Source organism: Tachyglossus aculeatus, chromosome 18 (assembly GCF_015852505.1).
Source record: "Tachyglossus aculeatus isolate mTacAcu1 chromosome 18, mTacAcu1.pri, whole genome shotgun sequence".
Taxonomy (NCBI): Eukaryota; Metazoa; Chordata; class Mammalia; order Monotremata; family Tachyglossidae; genus Tachyglossus; species Tachyglossus aculeatus.
In genome coordinates, this window is record NC_052083.1 from 40,294,566 (window position 1) to 40,317,185 (window position 22,620).

At 54.1% G+C, this 22,620-nt stretch overlaps 1 protein-coding gene across 1 annotated transcript; it reads left to right on the forward strand.

Annotated features, from left to right (window-relative positions):
* Window positions 1-2,931: 2,931 nt before the first annotated feature.
* On the forward strand, window positions 2,932-21,225 carry RNF11 (ring finger protein 11). The gene is made up of 3 exons (XM_038760510.1): window positions 2,932-3,116; window positions 17,344-17,513; window positions 18,930-21,225. The coding sequence occupies exons 1-3, from the start codon at window positions 2,994-2,996 to the stop codon at window positions 19,099-19,101; spliced, it is 465 nt and encodes a 154-aa protein (XP_038616438.1). The 5' UTR covers window positions 2,932-2,993; the 3' UTR covers window positions 19,102-21,225.
* The last annotated feature ends 1,395 nt before the right edge of the window (window positions 21,226-22,620 follow it).

Consider the following 22,620-nt stretch of genomic DNA (forward strand, 5'->3'; position numbering starts at 1 on the left):
TGGCACATAGTAAGCGCTTAATAATAATAATAATAATGGTATTTATTAAGCACTTACTATGTGCCAAGCACCGTTCTAAGAGCTTATTATGTGCCAAGGACTGGGGTAAATACAAGGTAATCAGTTTGTCCCACTTGGGGCTCACAGTCTTAATCCCTATTTTCCAGATGAGGTCACTGAGGCAAGTCTTCTATACTGTGAGCCTGCTGTTGGGTGGGGACCGTCTCTATATGTTGCCAACTTGGACTTGCCAAGCGCTTAGTCCAGTGCTCCGTGCACAGTAAGCGCTCAGTAAATACGACTGAATGAATGAATGAACAGAGAAATGAAGCGGCTTGCCCAAGGTCACACGGCAGACAGTGGCGGAGGCGGGATTAGAACCCACGTCCTCTGACTCCCAAGCCCGGGGTCTTTTAGACTGTGAGCCCACTGTTGGGTAGGGACTGTCTCTATATGTTGCCAACCTGTACTTCCCAAGCGCTTAGTACTGTGCTCTGCACACAGTAAGCGCTCAATAAATACAATTGATTGATTGATTGATTAAGGCACACTGCTTCCCAAAATACCATCTAAGAGCCGGCTGTGAGAGCCCGTCGTTGGGTGGGGACCATCTCTGTTGCCCATTTGACCTTCCCGATCGTTTAGGACAGTGCTGTGCACCCGGTAAGCGCCCAACAGCTAGGATATTTATTTTATTTTGTTGGTATGTTTGGTTTTATTCTCTGTCTCCCCCATTTAGACTGTGAGCCCACTGTTGGGTAGGGACCGTCTCTAGATGTTGCCAACTTGGACTTCCCAAGCGCTTAGTCCAGTGCTCTGCACACAGTAAGTGCTCAATAAATATGATTGACGATGATGATGATTGAATAAATGCCCTAAAAAAAGGATAATGTGGGGAGCCTCTCAGTTGTCTGGGCCCAGGCCCTCACGGCTCTCTTCCTCCCTTCAAGGCCCTACTGAGAGCTCCCCTCCTCCAGGAGGCCTTCCCAGACTGAGCCCCTTCCTTCCTCTCCCCCTCGTCCCCCTCTCCATCCCCCATCTTACCTCCTTCCCTTCCCCACAGCACCTGTATATATGTATATATGTCTGTACATATTTATTACTCTTTTTATTTATTTATTTTACTTGTCCATATCTATTCTATTTATTTTATTTTGTTAGTACGTTTGGTTTTGTTCTCTGTCTCCCCCTTCTAGACTGTGAGCCCGCTGTTGGGTAGGGACTGTCTATGTGTTGTATTTATTTATTTATTATTTATTTATTACTCTATTTATTTATTTATTTATTTATTTATTTATTTTACTTGTGCATATCTATTCTATTTATTTTATTTCGTTAGTATGTTTGGTTTTGTTCTCTGTCTCCCCCTTTTAGCCTGTGAGCCCACTGTTGGGTACGGACTGTCTCTATATGTTGCCAACTTGTACTTCCCAAGCGCTTAGTACAGTGCTCTGCACACAGTAAGCGCTCACTAAATACGATTGATGATGATGACAGCTCTGAGTCCCAGAGACCCTTGCGGCTGAGCGGGCCGGGGCTGAGGGCGCATGCGTGAGGGGGCGTGGCCCGGGGGTGACGCGATCGCGGGATGACGCAGGGGGCGTGGCCTGGCGATGACGCGACGGCGGCGTCGGGATGACGTAGGGGGCGGGGCCAGCCTGGCTCTCGGCGCTCCCGGCTCCTCAGGCGGCGGCGGCGGCTGAGGGGGAGGAGGAGGCGGCGGCTGAGGTGGTGGCGGTGGTGTCGGCGCTTCCCTGTGGGCCGGACACGGCAGCTTTGTGGCCGCCGCCGCCGCCGCCCCCGGGGGTGGGGGGACGCGGTTACCCTCCCTCAGCCCGCCCGCCTCCCTCAGCCCGCCTCCCAGGGAGGCGGCAACCGCCGGCGGGGCACCGAGGGACCGCCCCGCCCCGCCCCGCCCCCCCCTCCCTGCCTCTCCCTCCCCCCCCCGCCGCCGCCACCGCCGCCTCCTCCGGCGGGCTGCGATGAGCGGCCCCTGCTCGGCCTGCGCGCCGGGGCGCGGGGGAACGGCCGCCCCTGACGCCTGACGGACCCCCGGACCCCCGCCCCCCCCGCCCCGGGCCTCCATCCGCCGAGCCCCGGCCCCGGCCCTGAGGCCCGACCCTGGCTCTGAGCCTCGGCCCTGTCTCTGCTCCTCTGCCCCTCGGCCCTGTCTCTGCCCCCCGGCCCTGTCTCTGCTCCCCGGCCCTGTCTCTGCTCCTTGCCCCTGTCTCTGCCCCCCGGCCCTGTCTCTGCTCCTCGCCCCTGTCTCTGAGCCCCGGCCCAGTCTCTGCTCCCCGGCCCTGTCTCTGACCCTCGCCCCTGTCTCTGCTCCTTGCCCCTGTCTCTGAGCCCCGGCCCTGTCTCTGCCCCTCGCCCCTGTCTCTGCCCCCCGGCCCAGTCTCTGCCCCCCGGCCCTGTCTCTGCCCCTCGCCCCTGTCTCTGCTCCTTGCCCCTGTCTCTGAGCCCCGGCCCAGTCTCTGCTCCCCGGCCCTGTCTCTGCCCCTCGCCCCTGTCTCTGCCCCCCGTCCCTGTCTCTGCCCCCCGCCCCTGTCTCTGCCCCCCGCCCCAGTCTCTGCCCCTCGCCCCAGTCTCTGCCCCTCGCCCCTGTCTCTGCCCCTCGCCTCTGTCTCTGCCCCTCGCCCCAGTCTCTTCTCCACGGCCCTGTCTCTGCCCCCTCGCCCCTGTCTCAGCTCCTCGCCCCTATCTCTGCCCCTCGCCCCTATCTCTACTCCTCGCCCCTGTCTCTGCCCCTCGCCCCAGTCTCTTCTCCACGGCCCTGTCTCTGCCCCCTCGCCCCTGTCTCAGCTCCTCGCCCCTATCTCTGCCCCTCGCCCCTATCTCTACTCCTCGCCCCAGTCTCTGCCCCTCGCCCCAGTCTCTGCCCCCCGCCCCTGTCTCTGCCCCCCGCCCTTGTCTCTGCCCCTCGCCCCCGTCTCTGAGCCCCGGCCCCGTCTCTGCGGCCCGGCCCCGTCAGGCCCCGGCCCGCCCGGACGATGGGGAACTGCCTGAAGTCCCCCACCTCGGATGACATCTCCCTGCTGCACGAGTCCCAGTCCGACCGGGCCAGCTTCGGGGAGGGCACCGAGCCCGACCAGGAGCCGCCGCCCCCATATCAGGTACATCGCCCCGCACCCCACCGCACCGCCCCCCAACCGGGGCACCCGCCCCCGGGACCCGCGCAGCGCCCGGGGGACAACAGCGGGGACAACAACCGACACCGGGACTGGCAGACGGCCGGACACGGAGGGAGGGGGAGGGAGAGATGGGGGAGCATGATAGGGAGAGACAGAGAGAATGGGGACCGTGATAGGGGGAGACAGGGCGATCAGGGCTGGGGGGAGCGCTTAGTACAGTGCTTTGGACACAGTAAGCACTCAATAAACACTATTGAATGAATGACAGAGAGGGAGAGACAGAGAGACCTGGGGGATGAGACAGACTGGCCGGTGGGAATAGAGAGAACAGAAGAGAGCTGGGGGGGAGGTCAGAGGTGGAGACACTAAGGGTGGGGGCTAGGGGAATGGGAGAGAAAGCCTCTCTCTAGTTAGGACAGGCAGGCAGTCCGGGGAGGGAGGGGTGGCGGGAGATGACTTTGGTGCTGTCGGTAGTATATACTAAATGCCGAATGGGTGCAAGGCACTGTACTGAGGGCTTAGGTGAGGTCAGTCAATCAATCAATCGTATTTATTGAGCGCTTACTGTGTGCAGAGCACTCGACTAAGCGCTTGGGAAGTCCAAGTTGGCAACATCTAGAGACGGTCCCTACCCTACAGCGGGCCCACAGTCTAAAAGGGGGAGACAGAGAACAAAACCAAACATACTAATAAAATAAATAGAATAGGTATTTACAAGTAATACAAATAAACAAGGTCAATAGAAGAAAACACAGATCTTTGCCCACAAGGAGTTTTCAGTCTTGGGGAGGGCGAGGGAGTGGCAAGGGTAGAGAGAAGTCAAATAATTACTCAGTAGGGGGACACCACAATGCTGCTTGTTTTAGCTATGATTTTTTTTTTCTTCCTCCTTAACCATCAGCCATCCGGTAATGCATCCAATAGGTGGAACTCCTCAAACTCAGTTCCGTGGCCTCGTGTTGCTCTAAAGGCTTTAAAACCTAGCCGGGAGCCCCCTCGATTAGGAGAAGTTTGCCGGGGAGGGGGCGGGGGGAGTGGATTTCGGGTCTTGAGGTTTGTCCACCACTTTCCAAGCCCCAGGTTGTAGACCAACCAGATCCATCCATCCATCCATCCGTTCATTCATTCAATTCTGTTTTTTGAGCGCTTACCGGGTGCAAAGCACTGTACAGAGTGCTTGGGAGAGAACACCATAACAAACTGACACGTTCCCTGCCCACAAGGATCTACAGTCAAGCCGAGTGGAGCCAGTCCGAAAGAAGTTACCAGTTTCTCTCCTCGCAAGGCCCCCAGGCTCAGGGGGAGAATGGGTTAATTCATTCAATCGTATTTATTGAGCGGCCCGCAGAGTCCAAACCACCAGCGGGGCTCCAAGTGAACCAGACAAAAGGCCTGTGTTAGCCCAGCCCAGCCTGGGGGGTGTGAGGGGGTGGGGGGAGGCGGGCGGCCTTCCCATCGGGGGTCGGGAAACGTGGAGCTGAGCTGTTGGGGGGGATTTCCACGGCCATAGGGCTGCCGAGGGAGTGGGGGTATCTACCCACTGGGTCGTGGTGTGGTGACATCACCATCCGGGCCTGCTCTTTCCTCATTGCTTTGAGTAGACCAGCGAGCCCTTGCGCCAGAAAAACCCACACCTCACCATCTGGGACCATCGGGGCAAGAGTTTTAAATATGTAATTTTACATACACACCCTCGCCGACCCCCTTTCCTCCTCCGTGCTCTCCCCCCACCTCCCATCGTGCCGGATGATGCATACTGGAGGGACGGTATTTGTTACGCTCTTACTGTGTGCCAAGCAGTGGGGTAGATAATAATAATAATAGTAATAATGTTGGTATTTGTTAAGCGCTTACTATGTTCAAAGCACTGTTCTAAGCGCGGGGGGGGAACACAAGGAGATGAGGTTGTCCCACGTGGGGCTCACAGTCTTAATCCCCATTTTACAGATGAGGGAACTGAGGCACAGAGAAGTGAAGCGACTTGCCCAAGGTCACACAGCAGACATGTGGGGGAGGTGGGTAGATGCAAGCTAAGCAGGTTGGACACAGTCCAGGTCCCACCTGGGGCCCACAGTCTTAATCCCCTTCTTACAGTTGAGGGAACTGAGGCCCAAGGAAGTGAAGTGGCTTGCCCAAGGTCACTCAGCAGACAGGCAGTGGAGCCTGGATTACAACTCAGGTCCTTCTGACTCCCAGGCCCATATTCATTCATTCATTCAGTCGTATTTATTGAGCACTTACTGTGTGCAGAGTATGTTATGTTGCCAACTTGTACTTCCCAAGCGCTTAGTACAGTGCTCTGCACACAGTAAGCGCTCAATAAATACAATTGATTGATTGCAGAGCACACGGTACTAAGCACTTGGGAAGTACAAGTCGGCAACATATAGAGACGGATTTACGGTCTAGCAGGCTGGCAGAGGCTGCCCCCCAATCAGGCTGGCATATGGTGGGTTGGCTCTTACCTATCATCAGTAGCCTCTCGGTGCCAGTCCCCAGGGAAATGTTGGGGGGAAGCAGTGCGGCCTAGTGGGTAGAGCCCAGACCTGGAACTCAGAAGGACCCAAATTCTAATCCCGGCTCTGCCACTCGTGTGCTGTGGGTTGTTGGGCAAATCACTCCTCTTCACCTCAGTTCCCTCATCTATAAAATGGGGATTAAGACTGTTAGTCCCCCATGGGACATGGACTGTGTCCAGCCTGATTAGCTCGACTCTATCCCAGTGCTTAGTACTTAGCCCTGGCCTGACACATAGTAACGAATACTATTAAGAAACAAAAGAAGCAACATCTAAAATCTCAATTCCTTCCCTCCGATCCCACTGAAACCGAACCAGATGTGCTTTCTGTGGCCCATTTCCTCCGAACTCACCTGGTGCCTTGTGCGTTAGGGAAGTTTGTGGCCAGCACAGGTGACCTTTCCACTATAGCCGGGCGGATTGAAACGAGCAAGATGGGGAGTTTTCCAAGCCAACCAGCCAACTCCGTTGATAGCATTCGAGGCAGCAGCGTCCAAGCCTTTACTTGCCCGGCCATGGCTTTCCCACAACAGAAGCTCGAGGGTGACGCGTCACGGCTCAGCGTGGCCTCGTGGAAAAAGCCCTGGCCTGGGTTCTAATCCCGGATCTGTCTCTTGCCTGATGTGTGACCTTCACTTCTGGGTCTCGGTTTCCTCAACTTCCAAAAAGGGATTCAATATCTGTGCTGTCTCTTACTGTGAGCCCCTGTGGGACAGGGACTGTGTCTGGCCTGATCAGCTTCTGTCTTCCACAGCGCTTAGAACATAGTAAGCACTTAACAGATTCCAAACTAAAAAATAGATATTCTCCCTCCAATTTGACCGAGAGCCCCAGCTGGGACAGGAGCCATGTCCAATCTAATTGTCTTGTCTCTACCCCAATGCTTGGCACATAGTAAGCTCTTAACATATCACAGTTCTCATTATTAATAATAATAATGGCATTTATTAAGTGCTTACTATGTGCAGAGCACTATTCTAAACGCTGGGGAGGTTACAAGGTGATCAGGTTGTCCCATGGGGGGCTCACAATAATTATTATTATTGGTATGATTAAAAAGCACAGGGCTGGGCGTCAGGAGGCCCAGGTTCTGGACCCATCTTTAGCCACTGGTTTGCTGTGTGATCCTGAGTAACCTGCTTAACCTTTCTGGGCTTCCGTTTCCTTAGCCGTAAAATAGGGGATGATCCAGTCCTTTGTGGGATGGGCATTATGTGTCCCGCTTAGCTGGTGTCTAGCCCTGCTCATGGAACAGCAAAAGTGCCATGGTGATGATTATTGTTCCAAAGAATCTAGTCCTTTTCATTCGACAAGTCTCTAATGTTTTTATGGTACTTGTTAAGCGCTCACTAAGTTCCAGGTACTGTACTTGGAGTCAGAGCTCATGGGTTCGAATGCCAACTCCACCAGATGTCTGCTGTGTGATCTTGTGCAAGTCACTTAACTTCTTTAGGCCTCAGTTCCCTCATCTGTAAAATGGGGATTAAGACTGTGAGCCCCACGTGGGACAACCTGATCAGCCTGTATCCTCCCCAGCGCTTAGAACAGTGCTTTGGACATAGTAAGCACTTAACAAATGCCAATTATTATTATTAGTAGTAGTAGTACTAAGCGCTGGGGATGATACAGGCTAATCGGGTTGGACACAGTCCTTGTCCTACCTGGAACTGTGGCTCACGGTCCGTGTGAGAGTGGAGGATTTAATGCCCGTTTTGTAGATGAGGGAACGGAGGCACAGAGAAATTAAAGTGATTTACCCAAAGTCACACAGTGAAATGCAGGATTAGAACCCGGTTCTTCTGACTCCGAGGTTTGTGCTCTTTCCATTAGGTCATTGCTGCTTCCCTAGTGTCATGTGGGCACTTGGGTGGCAGCTGAAATGGCTCCTCCCTAGGTTTGACTCCTGCATTTGTTCTCAAAGATCTGGTTTACCTTTTTCTTTTCCTTTTTTTCTTTAAGTACCAATGAGCGTTATTTTGGTTTATTTTTTTTCTTCCATCTTTAAATTGTTAGCTCACAGACTTTACTGCATGCCTGAGTTTTTTGTTTTTTGTTTTGTTTTTTAACCCCTTAAAGTGTATCTGCATGAGAAGCAGCGTGGGTTAGTGGAAGAGCACGGGCTCGAGAGTCGGAGGTCATGGGTTCTGATTCCGGCTCTGCCATTTATCATCATCGATTGTATTTATTGAGCGCTTACTGTGTGCAGAGCACTGTACTAAGCGCTTGGGAAGTACAAGTTGGCAACATATAGAGATCAGCTGTGTGACTTTGGGCAAGTCACTTCACTTCTCTGTGCCTCTGTTCCCTCATCTGTCAAATGGGGATTAAGACTGTGAACCCCACATGGGACAGCCTGATGACCATGTATGTACCCTAGTGCTTAGAACAGTGCTTGGCACGTAGTAAGTGCTTAACAAATACCATCATTATTATTATTATTATGGGTAGTTGTGTTGAAGAGATGGGGTGAGGTGTGCTGAGGCAAAGCTTGGTAGTTCTCTTCATCCAACAGGATGTGGTGACTGCAGTGTGGGCACATGAATTTTGGGTCTTGTGAATTTTGGAAACAGTCCCCCAAACCTCCTGGTGGAGGAGGGGCCCAGGGCCTACAGGGAAGAGGTGTTGCGGGAATTGGACTACATTTCCCAGAATGCCAGGTTGCCATTTCCTGGTCGGGAAGGCTTCAAAAACTTCTGCTGGAAGTCCGCAGAGAGTTAGCCTCCTCTGTGTGCTTCTGATATCGGTCTCCACCCTGCCCCTGGGAAGAGGCTATGATAGGCCCTCCCGCATGGTGACCTAATAATAATAATAATAATGGTATTAAGCGCTCACTATGTGGCAAGCTCTGTAGTAAGCTCGGGTAGATGCAAGATCATTAGGACCCACAGTCTGAGTAGGAGGGGAAACAGGTGTCTTGAGTAGGAGGGAGAAGCAGCATGGCCTAGTTGGTAGAACCCGGGTTCTTACTGTGTTGCCTCAGGCAAGTCACTTCACTTCTCTGTGCCTCAGTTCCCTCACCCGTAAAATGGGGATTAATAATGTGAGCCTCATATGGGACATGGACTCCATCCAGCCTACTCCAGTGCTTAATACAGTGCCCGGCACATTGTAAGCACTTAACAAATACCATTAAAAAGATTTTGAATCCCCGTTTTGCAGAAGCAAAAGCAGAGGCACAGAGAAGCCAAGCAAAGAACTCACCCCAGGTCGCCCAACCAGAGAGGGGCGGAAGCGGGATCAGAACCCGCGTCCTCCGACTCCCAGACCTGAGGTCCTTCCACTAGGCCGCGCTGACTGGGCCAGTGAGGGCTTGGACGCTGTGAATCCCCTCCCGTCCTTGGTGAATTCCAACCCTCCCCCAAGTAAACAATCGCTTGGGAATTGCGCTTGGGAGGTGGGAGTCCTCTCAGAAACGCCTCCTGAAAGCTTGCTGGCCGCTGCCGGAGCCGCTCCCTGGCAGCGGGCCAACACTGCCATCATCCCGGTCATCCCCTGGGCGGTGGGGCCGGCTCCTCACCCTCCCCGACGAGGGTCTCCCCAGATTATCATCATCATCATCAATCGTATTTATTGAGCGCTTACTATGTGCAGAGCACTGTACTAAGCGCTTGGGAAGTACAAATTGGCAACATATAGAGACAGTCCCTACCCAACTGCTTGGGAAGCAGCGTGGCTCAGTGGAAAGAGCACGGGCTTTGGAGTCAGAGGTCGTGGGTTCAAATCCCTGCTCCACCACTTGTCAGCTGTGTGACCTTGGGCAAGTCACTTCACTTCTCTGGGCCTCAGTTCCCTCATCTGTAAAATGGGGATGAAGACTGTGAGCCCCACGTGGGACAACCTGATTACCTTGTATCTACCCCAGCGCTTAGAACAGTGCTTGGCACACAGTAAGCGCCTAACAAGTACCAACATTATTATTATTATTATTGTTATTATTATTATTATTATTATTATTATTATTACCACAAGCCACTTGCCCCAGGAAGCAGGACCAGAAGGCCTCATCCAGGGCAGGCTTCTCTCCCTCCGGCCCCTGAACCGTCCATACAATGCCATTTGTTAAGCATTTCTTGTGGGCCAGGCACATTTCTAAGCTCTGGATCCTCTACCACATCGTGCTTCTAGTCTTATACCTACCCCGGCGCTTAGTATGGAGCTCGGCACGTAGGAAGCGCTTAGCAAATACCACAGTCACTGTCCTCATCATTGTTAGTTTCCGGATTCACCCTCGTCTTTTATGTTGTAGAGTAAGCGCTCCTTGCACGTCTGCCGCCAGCCCCTCTCCCTGACTTATTTTGGTGGAGAATGTAGCAGCCCAAGAGGAAATTGAAAGTTGTGGTTGCCACAGCAACCGGAGGCTCCCGGTATTGCCGTATTGAGGACACGAATGTCCTCTTTTTATTTTTACGGTATTTAAGCGCTTACTCTGTGGCAGACCCTTTATTAATCGCTAGGATAGATACGAGCTAATCAGGCTGGACACAGTCCCTGTCCCACATGAGACTCACAGTCTCCATCCCCATTTTACAGATGAAGTCACTGAGGGACAGGGAAATGAAGTGACTTACCCAAGGTCACACAGCAGATAAGTGGCGGAGCCAGGAGTAGAATCCAGGTCTTTCTTCCTCCCAAGCCCGTTCTGTTTCCAATAGGCCTTGATTTAGGTGAGTCTAAGTGGGACAGCAGCCCTGGCGCTTAGTACAGTGCTTAACAAATGCTACAGTTACTGTTGTTGTTATAAGTGAACTGGCCTCTTCAGTGCGAACATGGAGGGTAGTTGCAAGGACTCTCCCTTGGCCGTGTGTTTAGCAGCAGGTAGGGGCCAGTGAGGAACTCAGTCTACCAGTGGTATTTCCTGAGCGCTTACTAGGGGCTAAGCACCGTACTAAGCACTTGGGAGAGCACAAGACCCATTCCCTGCCAATACTAATGATAATAATGCTGTTTGTTAAACGCTTACTATGTGTCAAACACTGTTCTAAGCGCTGGGGTAGGTACAAGATCATCAGGTTGGACACAGTCCCTGTCCCCATGGGACTCACAGTCTTAATCCCCATTACTCAGATGAGATAACTGAGTCACAGAGAAGTTAGGCGATTTGCCCAAGGTCACACAGCAGACAAGGGGCAGATTAGAACCCACATCCTTCTGACTCCCGGGCCCATACTCTCATTCACTAGGCCATGCTGCTTCCTAATGAATGAGCTTGCAGTCTGGAGGGGGAGGCGGACATTAATATAAATAAATCAGTTATAATGTGTACTTTATAGATTTGTACATAAGTGCTATGAGGTTGAGGGTGGAGCGAATATCAGATGCCCAAAGGGCATAGATCCAAGTGCTGTCGCCTTCCGGAAGATGTCATGCCCAACTGAGGGGTGGGGAAGCTTGGGTCAGAAACCCCCACTCCACTCTGTCTTAACAAAAACAACAGTAACAACAAGGAGACTAATTGTGGTATTAAGTGTTCTCTTCTTTGTGACCCTGGGCAAGTCACTTCACTTCTCTGGGCCTCAGTTACCTCATCTGTCTGTAAAATGGGGATTAAGACTGAGAGCCTGATGTAGGACATGGACTGTGTCCAACCTGATTAGCTTGAATCTTCCCCAGTGCTTAGAACAGTGCCTGGAACATAGTAAGCGCTTAACAAATACCGACAAAAAAATGTGCTTACCATGTGCCAAAGCACTGGGCTAAGCGCTGGGACAGAGGCAAGATTATCAAGTTGGACACAATCCCTGTTATACAGCAGGACTCACAGTCGAAGTCAGGAGGGAGAGGTGGCATTCAATCGCCAACGTGCCAGTGAGGAAACTGAGGCACAGAGAAATTAAGTGGCTAGACTGCAAGCTCATTGGGGGTCGGGAACGTGTCTTCCCACTGTGTTACATTGTACTCTCCCGAGCGCGTAGTACAGTGCTCTGCACAAAGTAAGCACGCAACAGGTAAAACTGATCAACTAATCGACTCACATCAGGTCACACAGTAGGCGGGTGTCAGAGCCGAGGTCGGAACCGAGGTCTCCCGATTCCCAGTCCTGTGACCTTTCCCGCCAGGCCCCGCGGGAGCAGCTGGTGGGCCGGACATCACCTGCTTGGGCACGGGCACCGCCCCAGGGTCCGCCTCAGATCGGAGGGGATGTGAGCTTCGGCTCGGCGCCTGGGCCACGGAGAGAGAATCCGAGACGGAAAGAGCGAAGCCGCCAGAGAAGGGAGAGGGGGAGGGCAGGGGGCCCTCGATGGCTGGAGGGGGCAAAGTGGGTCGTGCCAAGGGTGACGGGTGCTCCAAAAATATCCCGGGGCAGGCCTCGGACTGGTCCACGGGCTCAGCCTTGTCCCCGGATGACTGGGGGGGGGCAGTCACCAGGGGCAGCCACTGACCGTGTCCATGGAAAGCGAGCCTCAGGGGACCGTTCTGGATGCGATCCCTTTCCAACATTAGCGGCGAAGTGTTTTGTCCCGAGGCGAGAGTTCAGAGGTTGCGGGCTCAGTTTCAGGGCTAGAACCCAAATCGCCAGTCACCCACTCCCCGGGCAGGGGGCAGGCTGGCTGGCAGGGGCTGACACAGAGCCGGGTGGCTCTCGCCTCTCATCAGTTGCCTCTCGGTTCCAGTGCCTAAGGAAACGCTGGGGAGAAGCAGCGTGGTCTAGTGGTTAGAGCACAGGCCTGAGGTGGGCTTAAAATGAAGAGTTACGCGCTGCACAAAAACCACGGCAGTCTTGCAGTCTTTGGGAGGTCACAACCCTGTGGGGTAAGGGACCCGCGTTGTTTTCTTTTAAATGGCATTTGTTAAGTGCTTATTATGTGCTAGGCACTGTTGTAAGCACTGGTATAGATATAAGCTAATGAGGTTAGACACAGTCCATGACCCACATGGGGCTCACACTTTCAATCCCCATTTTACGGATGAGGGATCTGAGTCCCAGAGAAGCCAAGTGACTTGTCTATAGCAGACAAGCGGTGGAGCCAGGATTAGAACCCAGGGCCTTCCGACTCCCAGCCTGCGGTCTATCCACTAGGCCACGCTGCTTCTCCTGGGTTCACAGAACAGGCTCCGACTGGCTAAACTAGGTTCTCAATTCCCGGGACCAACTAGCCCACAGCAGCACCCTCGTTTTCCAAGACCCGGCCCAGTTCTCTCGTAGGGACTCTAGCCTAGCTCGTAGGAACGGCCGGAGCCGTGCGTGTTGATACAGTAAGCGCTCAATAAATACGATTGAATGAACAATCTGCAGTTGAGTTTGGGATCTGCCTGTGAGGTGCTCGTTTTCGCTGCCCCTCCCCCACGACCCCCACAGCAACGGAATTTCAGACTGGCAGCCCTGACATTTAATCTTGGCATTCAGCTTGAGTCTCGGACGGGCCAACACCTTCACCCTCCCCTGCCCTCTGGGTGCCAGACTCCTCTTCCCCCATGGCCAGTCAAGGAGAATAAGAGCAACCTCTCTGAGTGGCCCTAAAGCCTTCGCCCTGGTCCCTCTGAGACCGTGATTTCCAATAATAATAATAATTGTGGCACTTGTTAAGCAGTTACAACATGCAGGGACTCTGCTAAGCACTGGGTACAAGCCAAGCTAATCAGGCTGGACACAATCCCTGTCCCACATGGGGCTCACAGTCTCAATCCCCCTTTCACAGATGAGGTAACTGAGGCCCAGTGAAGTGAATTGCCCAAGGTCGCACAGCGGACAAGTGTCGGAGCAGGATTAGAACCCGTGACCTGACCCCCGGGCCCGTGCTCAATCCACCGCACCATGCTGCTGCTCCTTGTGGGCAAAGATTGCGTCGGTCAACTCACCTGCACTGCTCTCTCCTAAGTGTTCAGTACAGTGCTCGGCACACAGTAGGACTCAGTTAACACCACTGATGGATTGACTGGCTGCCCGCTACATTCTCGACCCATACTACGTGGTGGCACTTAGGGCAGGCTCGGTGTAAGGGTTACCACCTGCCAGGGCAGGGCTCAGAAATGCGTTATTCATGTTACTGAGCGCTTAGAAGCAGCGTGGCTCAGTGGAAAGAGCACGGGCTTTAGAGTCAGAGGTCATGGGTTCGCATTCCGGCTCCACCGCGTCTGCTGTGTGACCTTGGGCAAGTCACTTAACTTCTCTGAGCCTCAGTTACCTCATCTGTAAAAAGGGGATTACGACTGTGAGCCTCACGTGGGACAACCTGCTCACCTTGTATCCCCCCCAGCACTTTGAACAGTGCTTTGCATATAGTAAGCGCTTAACAAATGCCATCATTATCGTGTGCAGAGCACTGTATTAAGCGCTGATGGTCATGATGGTCATCTTACCTTCCCTTCCCCACTGCACCTGTATATATGTATATATGTTTGTACATATTTATTACTCTATTTTACTTGTGCATATCTATCCTATTTATTTTATTTTGTTAGTATGTTTGGTCTTGTTCTCTGTCTCCCCCTTTCAGACTGTGAACCCACTGTTGGGTAGGGACTGTCTGTATATGTTGCCAATTTGTACTTCCCAAGCGCTTAGTACAGTGCTCTGCACATAGTAAGCGCTCAATAAATACGATTGATGATGATGATGATGATGATAATGTGTGGTCTTCACTCAGTACCTTACTAGATTGGGTGTGCCACGAGGGACAGAGATTGCATCCGACCTGATGATTTTGTATCCACCCTTGCACTGAATACAGTGCTTGGAACATAGTATGCGTTTAACAAATACCACAATAATAATAATAATAGCTGTTATTATTGTTACTAAGCATCAAGCAATGGGCTTACTGCTGGGGTACCTAGGTAATCAGATCAGACACAGTCCCCATTCCACGTGAGGCTCACATTCTAAACAGGGGGGAGACCAGGTATTGAATCCCCATTTTACAGACGAAGACACTGAGGCGCAAAGAGGTCAAGAGACTTGCCCCAGGTCATACAGCTCAGGTGAGCGGCAGAGCTGGGATTGGAGCCCAGGTGCCCTGGGTTCCCTTTCTGCCCGTCCTGGGCTCCTTGCACTAGGCCGTGCTCCACTCAGCAGAGAGATCTAGAGCCGGGAAGGTGTATAACTCTAATTTATTGATTTCTGTTCATGCCTGCTTCCCCCTCTAGACTGTAAGCTCACTGTGGGCAGGGAATGGGACTGTTATAGTGTTATGTTCTACTCCCCCAAGCTCTTAGTACAGTGCTCTGCACCCAATAAGTGCTCAATAAATATTGATCGATTAGCAGACAAGGGAGGTGCGGCAGGAGAAACAAGCTGTTTTGATGGATGGAACAGTGGGTGTTTAGACATGTAGCTTGCCTTGATGAGGACTTGCAAGGGTGATGAGGATCGTGTTGTTGTTGTTGTCGTTGTAGAAGTAGTTGTAAGTATTAAGCTCTGTGTGCTGGGAGAAAAAAACACCTAGATGAGAATTCAGCACAGTGCCCCTCCCTCCAGGGGCAGTGATGGGTGTGGGAGATACCGGAGGAGAGGGGAAGTAATAGAAAGACAATACCAATGTAAGAGGTAAAATTTAGAGCCCAATGTGTCTGGTGGTCCAGGGGACCTGTAGGGGCCTCAAGGAGGCTGCATCCAGTCCGTCAGCGCTTCCTAACATTTGAAAGCTTGAACGGGCCCCCCCGGTACTGCCCTGGGGCAGGTTGGTCAGAGGCAGGGGTCCCCCTGTGGCTCCCCCCACCCCACGTGCCAGGCAATCTGTGGAACATTAGAGATTCCGAGTCAAGGGGCCCGTCTGCCAGAGGTTTCCGTCTCTCTCTTCCCAAACTCACGCCCGACCGCTAGCTGGCCAGCGGGCACCCCAGGCCCGCACTCTGGAGGAGCCCGGATGGGCCAGTGGGTCCCGGGATGCCCAGGGCAAAGTCATAATAATAATAATCGTGGTACTGGTTCATTCATTCATTCATTCATTCATTCATTCCATCGTATTTATTGAATACTGGTTAAGCACTTATGTGTCAGGCACTATACTAAGCGCTGGGGTAGAACCAAGCTAATCAGGTGGGACACAGTCCCTGTCCCACATGGGGCTCACATTCTTTATCATCACTTGTAGCCATTTGTAGCACGCACACACACTATGCACAATGCATCTATTTTGATCCGAAGGTGGACCCTGCTGTTAGGCGTGTCTACAGTGGAGAGTTGGGAAAGCATTCTGGTTTGCGGCAGGGTGACCGAGGACAAGGCGGCCGGCCAGGCCCAGGGTGACCCTTCCAGATGCCCGCAGTCGATTAGACCGCCTGCGAGGCGCTGATAGCAGCCGCTCTGGAAAGGCAGCAGCCCCCCCGCGGGCTCGGTCTGGCAGATTGGGATGGTATGTTAGCTTTCCAAAGTCAAGGAGGAACTTGCTTTGTCCGTGGGCTCGGGCGGATCGAGGTCGCCGCGCCGGACCTCGGGCAGCTCCAGCTGAGCCGTGACAGTCTCGCGGCCCCTGTTGCGAGGGGCAGGTGTTTTGGGTAAGTTGGCCCCCGCCGTTCCCCTCGCAGCCCCAGAGAGCTGAACACGTCCCAACGGGCCCCGCGGCTGTGGCACGGTGCCCGCCTGGCAGGGTAGGGTGCCTCGTCTGGGTCAGACGGACGAGGGAGGGAGAGTGCGTGCGTGCGAGTGCACGCGTGGGCTCGGGCGGTTTCAGACCACTTTGTCCACACCGTTGGAGGCCTCCAGCCAACGCTGCTCTGGCTGCCGTACTCAGAGCGCACGCGGAGGAAACCGCCTGGGGGGGAGGGAGCCCGGCGGGAAGCGTTCCAAGCCCAGGACCACAAAGTCTGAAGGGGGACGGAAACCGGGCACCTGGACAAACCAGACCGTTGAGGCCGACTGCGGCATCGGTTGGGAGGGCGGACGGAAGGGGATTGGTGGCCCCACTGCCCCCTCCCCTCTCCGACAGGCCGCCCGCTCCCGGGGCCCCCGGGTGGGGAGGGTGGTGGGGAATGAGATCTGATGGTAATGGGGGGCAGGAGCTGGCAGAGGAGGGACAGGGGAAGCAACGTGGCCTAATGGCTAGAGCACAGGCCTGGAAGTCGGAAGGTCATGGGTTCTAATCCTGGCTCCGCCACTTGTCTGCTCTGTGGCCTTGGGCAAGTCACTTCACTTCTCTTGGCCTCAGTTACCCCATCTGTAAAATGGGGATTAAGGCTGTAAGCCCTACGTGGGGGTAACTTTGACTATTTTGACACCTGGTTACATGTTTTGTTTTGTTGTCTGTCTCCCGCTTCTAGACTGTGAGCCCGTTGTTGGGTAGGGACCGTCTCTATATGTTGCTGACTTGTACTTCTCAAGCGCTCAGTACAGTGCTCTGCACACAGTAAGCGCTGAAAAAGTACGATTGAATGAATGAATGTCCAACCCAATCTGCTTGAATCCGTCCCGGCGCTTAGCCCGGTGCCTGGCACGTAGTAAGCACCGAACAAATACCATAATTAGGAGCAGGAAAAGAACATTTTCCTGAAGGAAATTATTTGCCTTGGAAAACCAGATTGCGTATGTGCAGCGTTCTCAGGGAGCCTAGCTGGGACACTGCAGGAACCAATGTCTCAGCTTCCCGGCCTCTGTATAGGCTGCCCTTGTGGGTTGGCCCTCTTAGGGGTTCAGGAGGGGTATCATCCCCCTATCCTCCACCTACCAGAGTAGTCGGCCACAAGGACCGGGCCGCGTGGCTGAGAGCGAGCCTCGGGCCCGCCCAGGAGGGTAACCCCTTTTCCGGTTGTGTGCAGGAACAAGTGGCGGTTCCCGTGTACCATCCGACGCCCAGCCAGACGCGGCTCGCCACCCAGCTGACGGAAGAGGAGCAGATCCGGATAGCGCAGAGGATCGGCCTCATACAGCACCTGCCCAAGGGGGTTTACGACCCCGGCAGAGACGGCTCGGAGAAGAAGATCCGCGAGTAAGTGGACGCCCTCCGCGGGGGTCGCTCGGTCGATTGAATCTATCGAGCGCTTACTGTGTGCAGAGCACTGTACTAAGAGTACAGTAGAACAGATACATTCCCTGCCCTCAATGAGCTGACAGTCTAGAGGGTGAGATGGACGTTAATAGAATTAAATGAATTACGGGTATGGACTGAAGTGCTGGGAGAGGGGAGGGCCCGGGCTCGCAGGCGGGTCTCCCCACCCAGACCACCCTCCGCCTGCCCATCGAGGCAAAAGGTCCCTTGGCTAAGAGGGGATTTCTAAGTAGGAGCCCAGAGTGGGCTGGGGAAAGCTGCCAGAAAGCAGTGCCTGGATAGGAATCAATCAGTCATATTTACTGAGCACTTACTATGAGCAGGGTACTGTACGAAGTGCTTGGGAGAGTTCAAAACAATACAGTAGATGCATTCCAAGGCCCTACTGAGAGCTCACCTCCTCCCGGAGGCCTTCCCAGACTGAGCCCCTTCTTTCCTCTCCCCCTCATCCCCCCCTCCATCCCCTCCATCTTACCTCCTTCCCTTCCCCACAGCACCTGTATATATGTATATATGTTTGTACAGATTTATTACTCTATTTTACTTGTACATATCTATTCTATTTATTTTATTTTGTTAGTATGTTTGGTTTTGTTCTCTATCTCCCCCTTTTAGACTGTGAGCCCACTGTTGGGTAGGGACTGTCTCTATATGTTGCCAACTTGTACTTCCCAAGTGCTTAGTACAGTGCTGTGCACACAGTAAGCGCTCAATAGATATGATTGATTGATTGATTGATTCCCTGCCCACAGCGAGCTCACAGTCTAGAGGGAAGAGGTCCATCCGCCCATCAGTCAGCCCCATCAGCCTGCCCGCCTCAGGGCAGAACGTGTGGTTAAAGCGGCTCAAGCCGAACCTCCGAACCGAGATCGCCGTACCGCCCCAGCCAGACCCCCCTTTATGCCCTGCTGGGTGGCCCTGCCTAAAGCAGCGTGGCATAGTGAATAGAGTATGGTCCTGGGAGTCGGAAGTCATGGGTTCTAATCCCATATCTGCCACTTCATTCACTTGTATTAGAATGCTTACTGTGTGCAGAGCACTGTCCTATGCCCTTGGGAGAGTACAGTATGGCAATAAACATTCCCTTCCCACGACGAGCTCACGGTCCAGGGGCTGTGTGACCTTGGGCAAGTCGCTTCACTTCCCTGGGCCTCAGCGACCTCATCTGTAAAATGGGGATTGAGACTGTGAGCCCCACCTGGGACAGGGATTGTCCCCAACTCGACTTGCTTGTATCCACCCCAGCGCTTAGTTCTGTGCCTGGCACATAGTAAACGCTTAATAAATGCCCTCATCATGATTGTTATTTAGCCGCTCTCTAATGGCCCTCCCCCGCACTCTGTCTCCCCGCCGCAGGTGTGTGATCTGTATGATGGACTTTGTGTACGGAGACCCGATCCGGTTCCTGCCCTGCATGCACATTTACCACCTGGACTGCATCGACGACTGGCTCATGAGGTCCTTCACCTGCCCCTCGTGCATGGAGCCTGTGGACGCGGCCCTGCTCTCCTCCTACGAGACTAACTGAGCCCGTGCCCACCCCCCCGCCTCCCGCCCTTCCCTCCGGGGCCCCGAGGGGCCACTCACGGACCACCCCCACCCCCGAACAGCTTGACACCGGGGCAGGTGGAAACACCACGTCCCCCCCACCCCCATCCCGCCGGCGACCCACGAGGCCGCGGAGAGGATCGGGGAAGCGTTCTTCCCCAAAGTCTCAGCTCGTCGTCCTGGATGTCGTCGAATTCAGCGCCGACGGTTCTCCTGGAGCAAGGGGCTGCCCTCGTCGGGGGTCCGAAACCATGCCCGGGAAAGGGGGAGGGGGATCATCCGTTCTTTTATTTCTGACAGTCTCCATGGTCGCCGGCCTCTGGGCCGGCGGGGTGGGAGGGCTCCGTTCTAGGGCGGCCGGCATGGAGCCTCTTTGAGCTTTGTTTGCACACTTCCATTCTCCCCCAGAAATGGAGTCCATTGCCTTAGGTCGTCTTCCGCAGCAGCGTAGTGTTGGCGGGGACGGCCGGATGCTTAAACACGTTCATTTAGCACCTGCCGAGAAGTGCTCCCTTCTGCTGGCTGGTAGGGTTAAGCAGAATTCAAAGTGCTTCTCCCATCCCAGCTCTGTAAGCAAACGGAGGGTCCCCCCAACTCTCTCTGCTCTTCAAGATGACATAGGGCCAGGGTGCTAGGAAGCCCGGGGTAGAAACGGATGGGACTCGTACCTAACTTGCACCCGCTTTCAGGCCAGCGGGGCTCAAGCCAGACAAAACTTTCCCTACGGAGATCTCTGATGGGCCGGACATGAGCCAGGGCTCCGTGCTTGGGTCGAGGAGACGAGCGAAGGTCAGAGGAAGAACCGTGCTCCCTTTCCCACTTCTCAAGCACCGTCGTGGCCAGGGGCTGCTGTCTCTGCCTCCGGGAGCTGGGTCGCAGTGACTCGGTTGGGCAGAGCTCAGTCTGGGATCAGTCACCGGCGAGCAGACCTGAGGATGGCAGAAAAGGCTTTCGTGTCCTGTGCGCACGCTCAGACACAAACACGCATACACAAACGAACACAGACACTCAAACATGATTTCAGAATAACCCTGCTGAAAATTCTCCCCCTCTCCTCTGTCTCTTGCAGCCGAATTCAGAGCGCTGTGAGTCTGTAAGCCTCAGAAGTGAAAAAACAAAAAACTGAAAATAATTCCGTGTTTTTTGGTAGAGACAGTCTAGTAAAGGTGTGGTAGTAATCCCTTTAACCATTAGCTCATGGTGGTTTTTCCTTCATGTACTTTACGTGGTGCTCACGTATCCCACCCGGAGCCGTTCCTTTCCTCTGACCTCCGATCCCCCGAGCGAGGTGCGGCCCCGGCCGTTCTCCCGACTGCCCGGCTCGTGTCCGGCCGAGTTCCGGAGGGGGCGGGTTGGCGTTGGCAGACCCGGGGGCCCGGAGGGGGACACGGCGCATGCTGAGGAAGGGACTGGCGGCGTCACCACCGGTCGGGGCGGAGGAGCTCGTTCACCCTCTCCCCGTGGCCGCCGCGGAAAGGCCCGCTACCTCCGGGAGGGCCACGGGAAGAAAATTCCAAACCGGGTTCCCAGACGTTCACGGCGCTCGAAGCGTCGTCTGTTCGTCGGGATCCCTTTGCACGAAGCAGACCGGAGAGGAAAGACCAGCAGGTGTGCAATATTATCCGGGAGCTACACCGGTGCATCTTGGGGGTGTTCTTTGGAAATGTGATGCCCCCTCTCCCCCCGCCCCCCACCCAAACCCCCATGGCGTCGGGTGTATTCTAGCCAGACTTTATTTTTCTTTTTTTCTAGCTTGTGAAAATTGGCAAAAGAACTATTTTTTTAACATCTTCCATGTTGCTGTTAGTCTTTTATTTATTACAAGGCTTGGTTAGGAAGCGTTGGGAAGGATTCTCGCAGTGACTTGGGTCTGCTCCATTGCATCCTTTTCTAGACACTTTATACTGTTGGACTTTAACACTGAGCTCCACACACTATGTTAAAAACGTAAATATCTGCTTTTACTAAGTTGTGAGAAAGTCACGATCCAGTTGTCCGGGGCTACGTTGAGAGCCGATGGCTCTGAGAACATTCCAGAAGCAGCCCTCTGTTTGACTAGTGACCTGTAAATAGAGTGAATAAACAAATCGATTTTAAGACTCCAGGTGCCGTACTGTGGTGTAATGGATTCTGCCCGCCGGGCGGGCGGCCGAGTGGGACTCCGGTGGCCGGGAGATTCCCCCGGGAGACGCGGACGGGTTTTCCTTTCGAAATGGGCCAGAGGCCACCTGGGGTTCTGGATGTCGGGCTCTCGGGCCGTCTTCTGTGCCCGCTGGACCTGCTGCCGGACCCCGCCGAACCAACTATCTGGCCCTTGGCCCTTCGCTGGGAAGGGATGAGAGGAGGCTGGAAGAGCAGGTGTACAAATGCCGACTCGACGGAGCATTTAGACGGTTGAAAAATCCTGGTGGGGGTCTTTGGATGAGGCCTCGGATGGAGGGGTTAAGGTCTTCTGGGGTTGCTCCACCCGCCCTTTTGAGCTAAGTGGAACCAGCTGCCGGACCCTGAGAGGGGCTAGAATCAGAAACCCAAATGGGTAACGGGAGAGGGCCGGCCGAAGCGGCATGGCCTAGTGGAAAGAACACAGGCTCGGGAGTCAGAGGACCTGGGTTCTAATCCCGGCTCCGCCATCGGTCTGCTGCGTGACCTTGGTCAAATCACTTCACTTTTCAGTGCCTGTGACCTCATCTGTAAAATGGGAATTAAGACCGTGAGCCGTTATGTGGGACAGGAACTGTGCCTGGCCCGAATATCTTGTATCTATTCCGGTGCTTAGTAAGAGCGCAGAGTAAGAGCTTAACAAATCACACAATTATTATTACCATTATTATTAATAACCATTATTATTTTTAATATTAATAAGTACTCCAGTAGGTCTTCGAAAAGCGTCAGCTGCCCTGAAACTGAGACCAGGGTGTCGGGAATGGTGTAGAGACTGAGCTCCAAACTGGTCTGACGGGTGGGTCGCCTGCCCCAGGCACGGGCACCGAGTTGAGGCCCAGAACCAGAGAGATTTGTCTCTTCACCTGCCCTCCGAGCACCCCCAAACCAGGCTGTTGGGGGCAGGGAGGGAGGAAGGAGGGTTTTGCCTGCTCTACCCCTCAAGGAGCGAAGGGGAAAAGAAGTGGAGCGGGAGGACTGAGCCTGGGAACCAATTCTGTGCCCAATTCCAAAGACCCTGGGGCTAGAAGTTGGGTGTCAGGAGGGCAGACCCAGTGAGGAGGTGGTGGGGCTCCTGCCACGGAGGGCTGCTGTTTCATTTGCCCCAGTGAGCAGCTGCCATGTCAGCAGTTCTGTCTCCCAGCTCCCTTACCTTCTCCTCATCTTGGATTTCTTTCCCTTTCTCACCTTCTAAAGTCTCCGGTCTTCCTCCTGGTTATGCTCCCCCTGCTTCCTCATGGCAGGAGAGGAGTAGGGAGTTCCTGGCCCCATCTCTCCCCCCTGCCCCCGTCTCCTCTCCTCTTCTCCTCTTCTGCCGGCCTCCATCCGGGGATCCGCT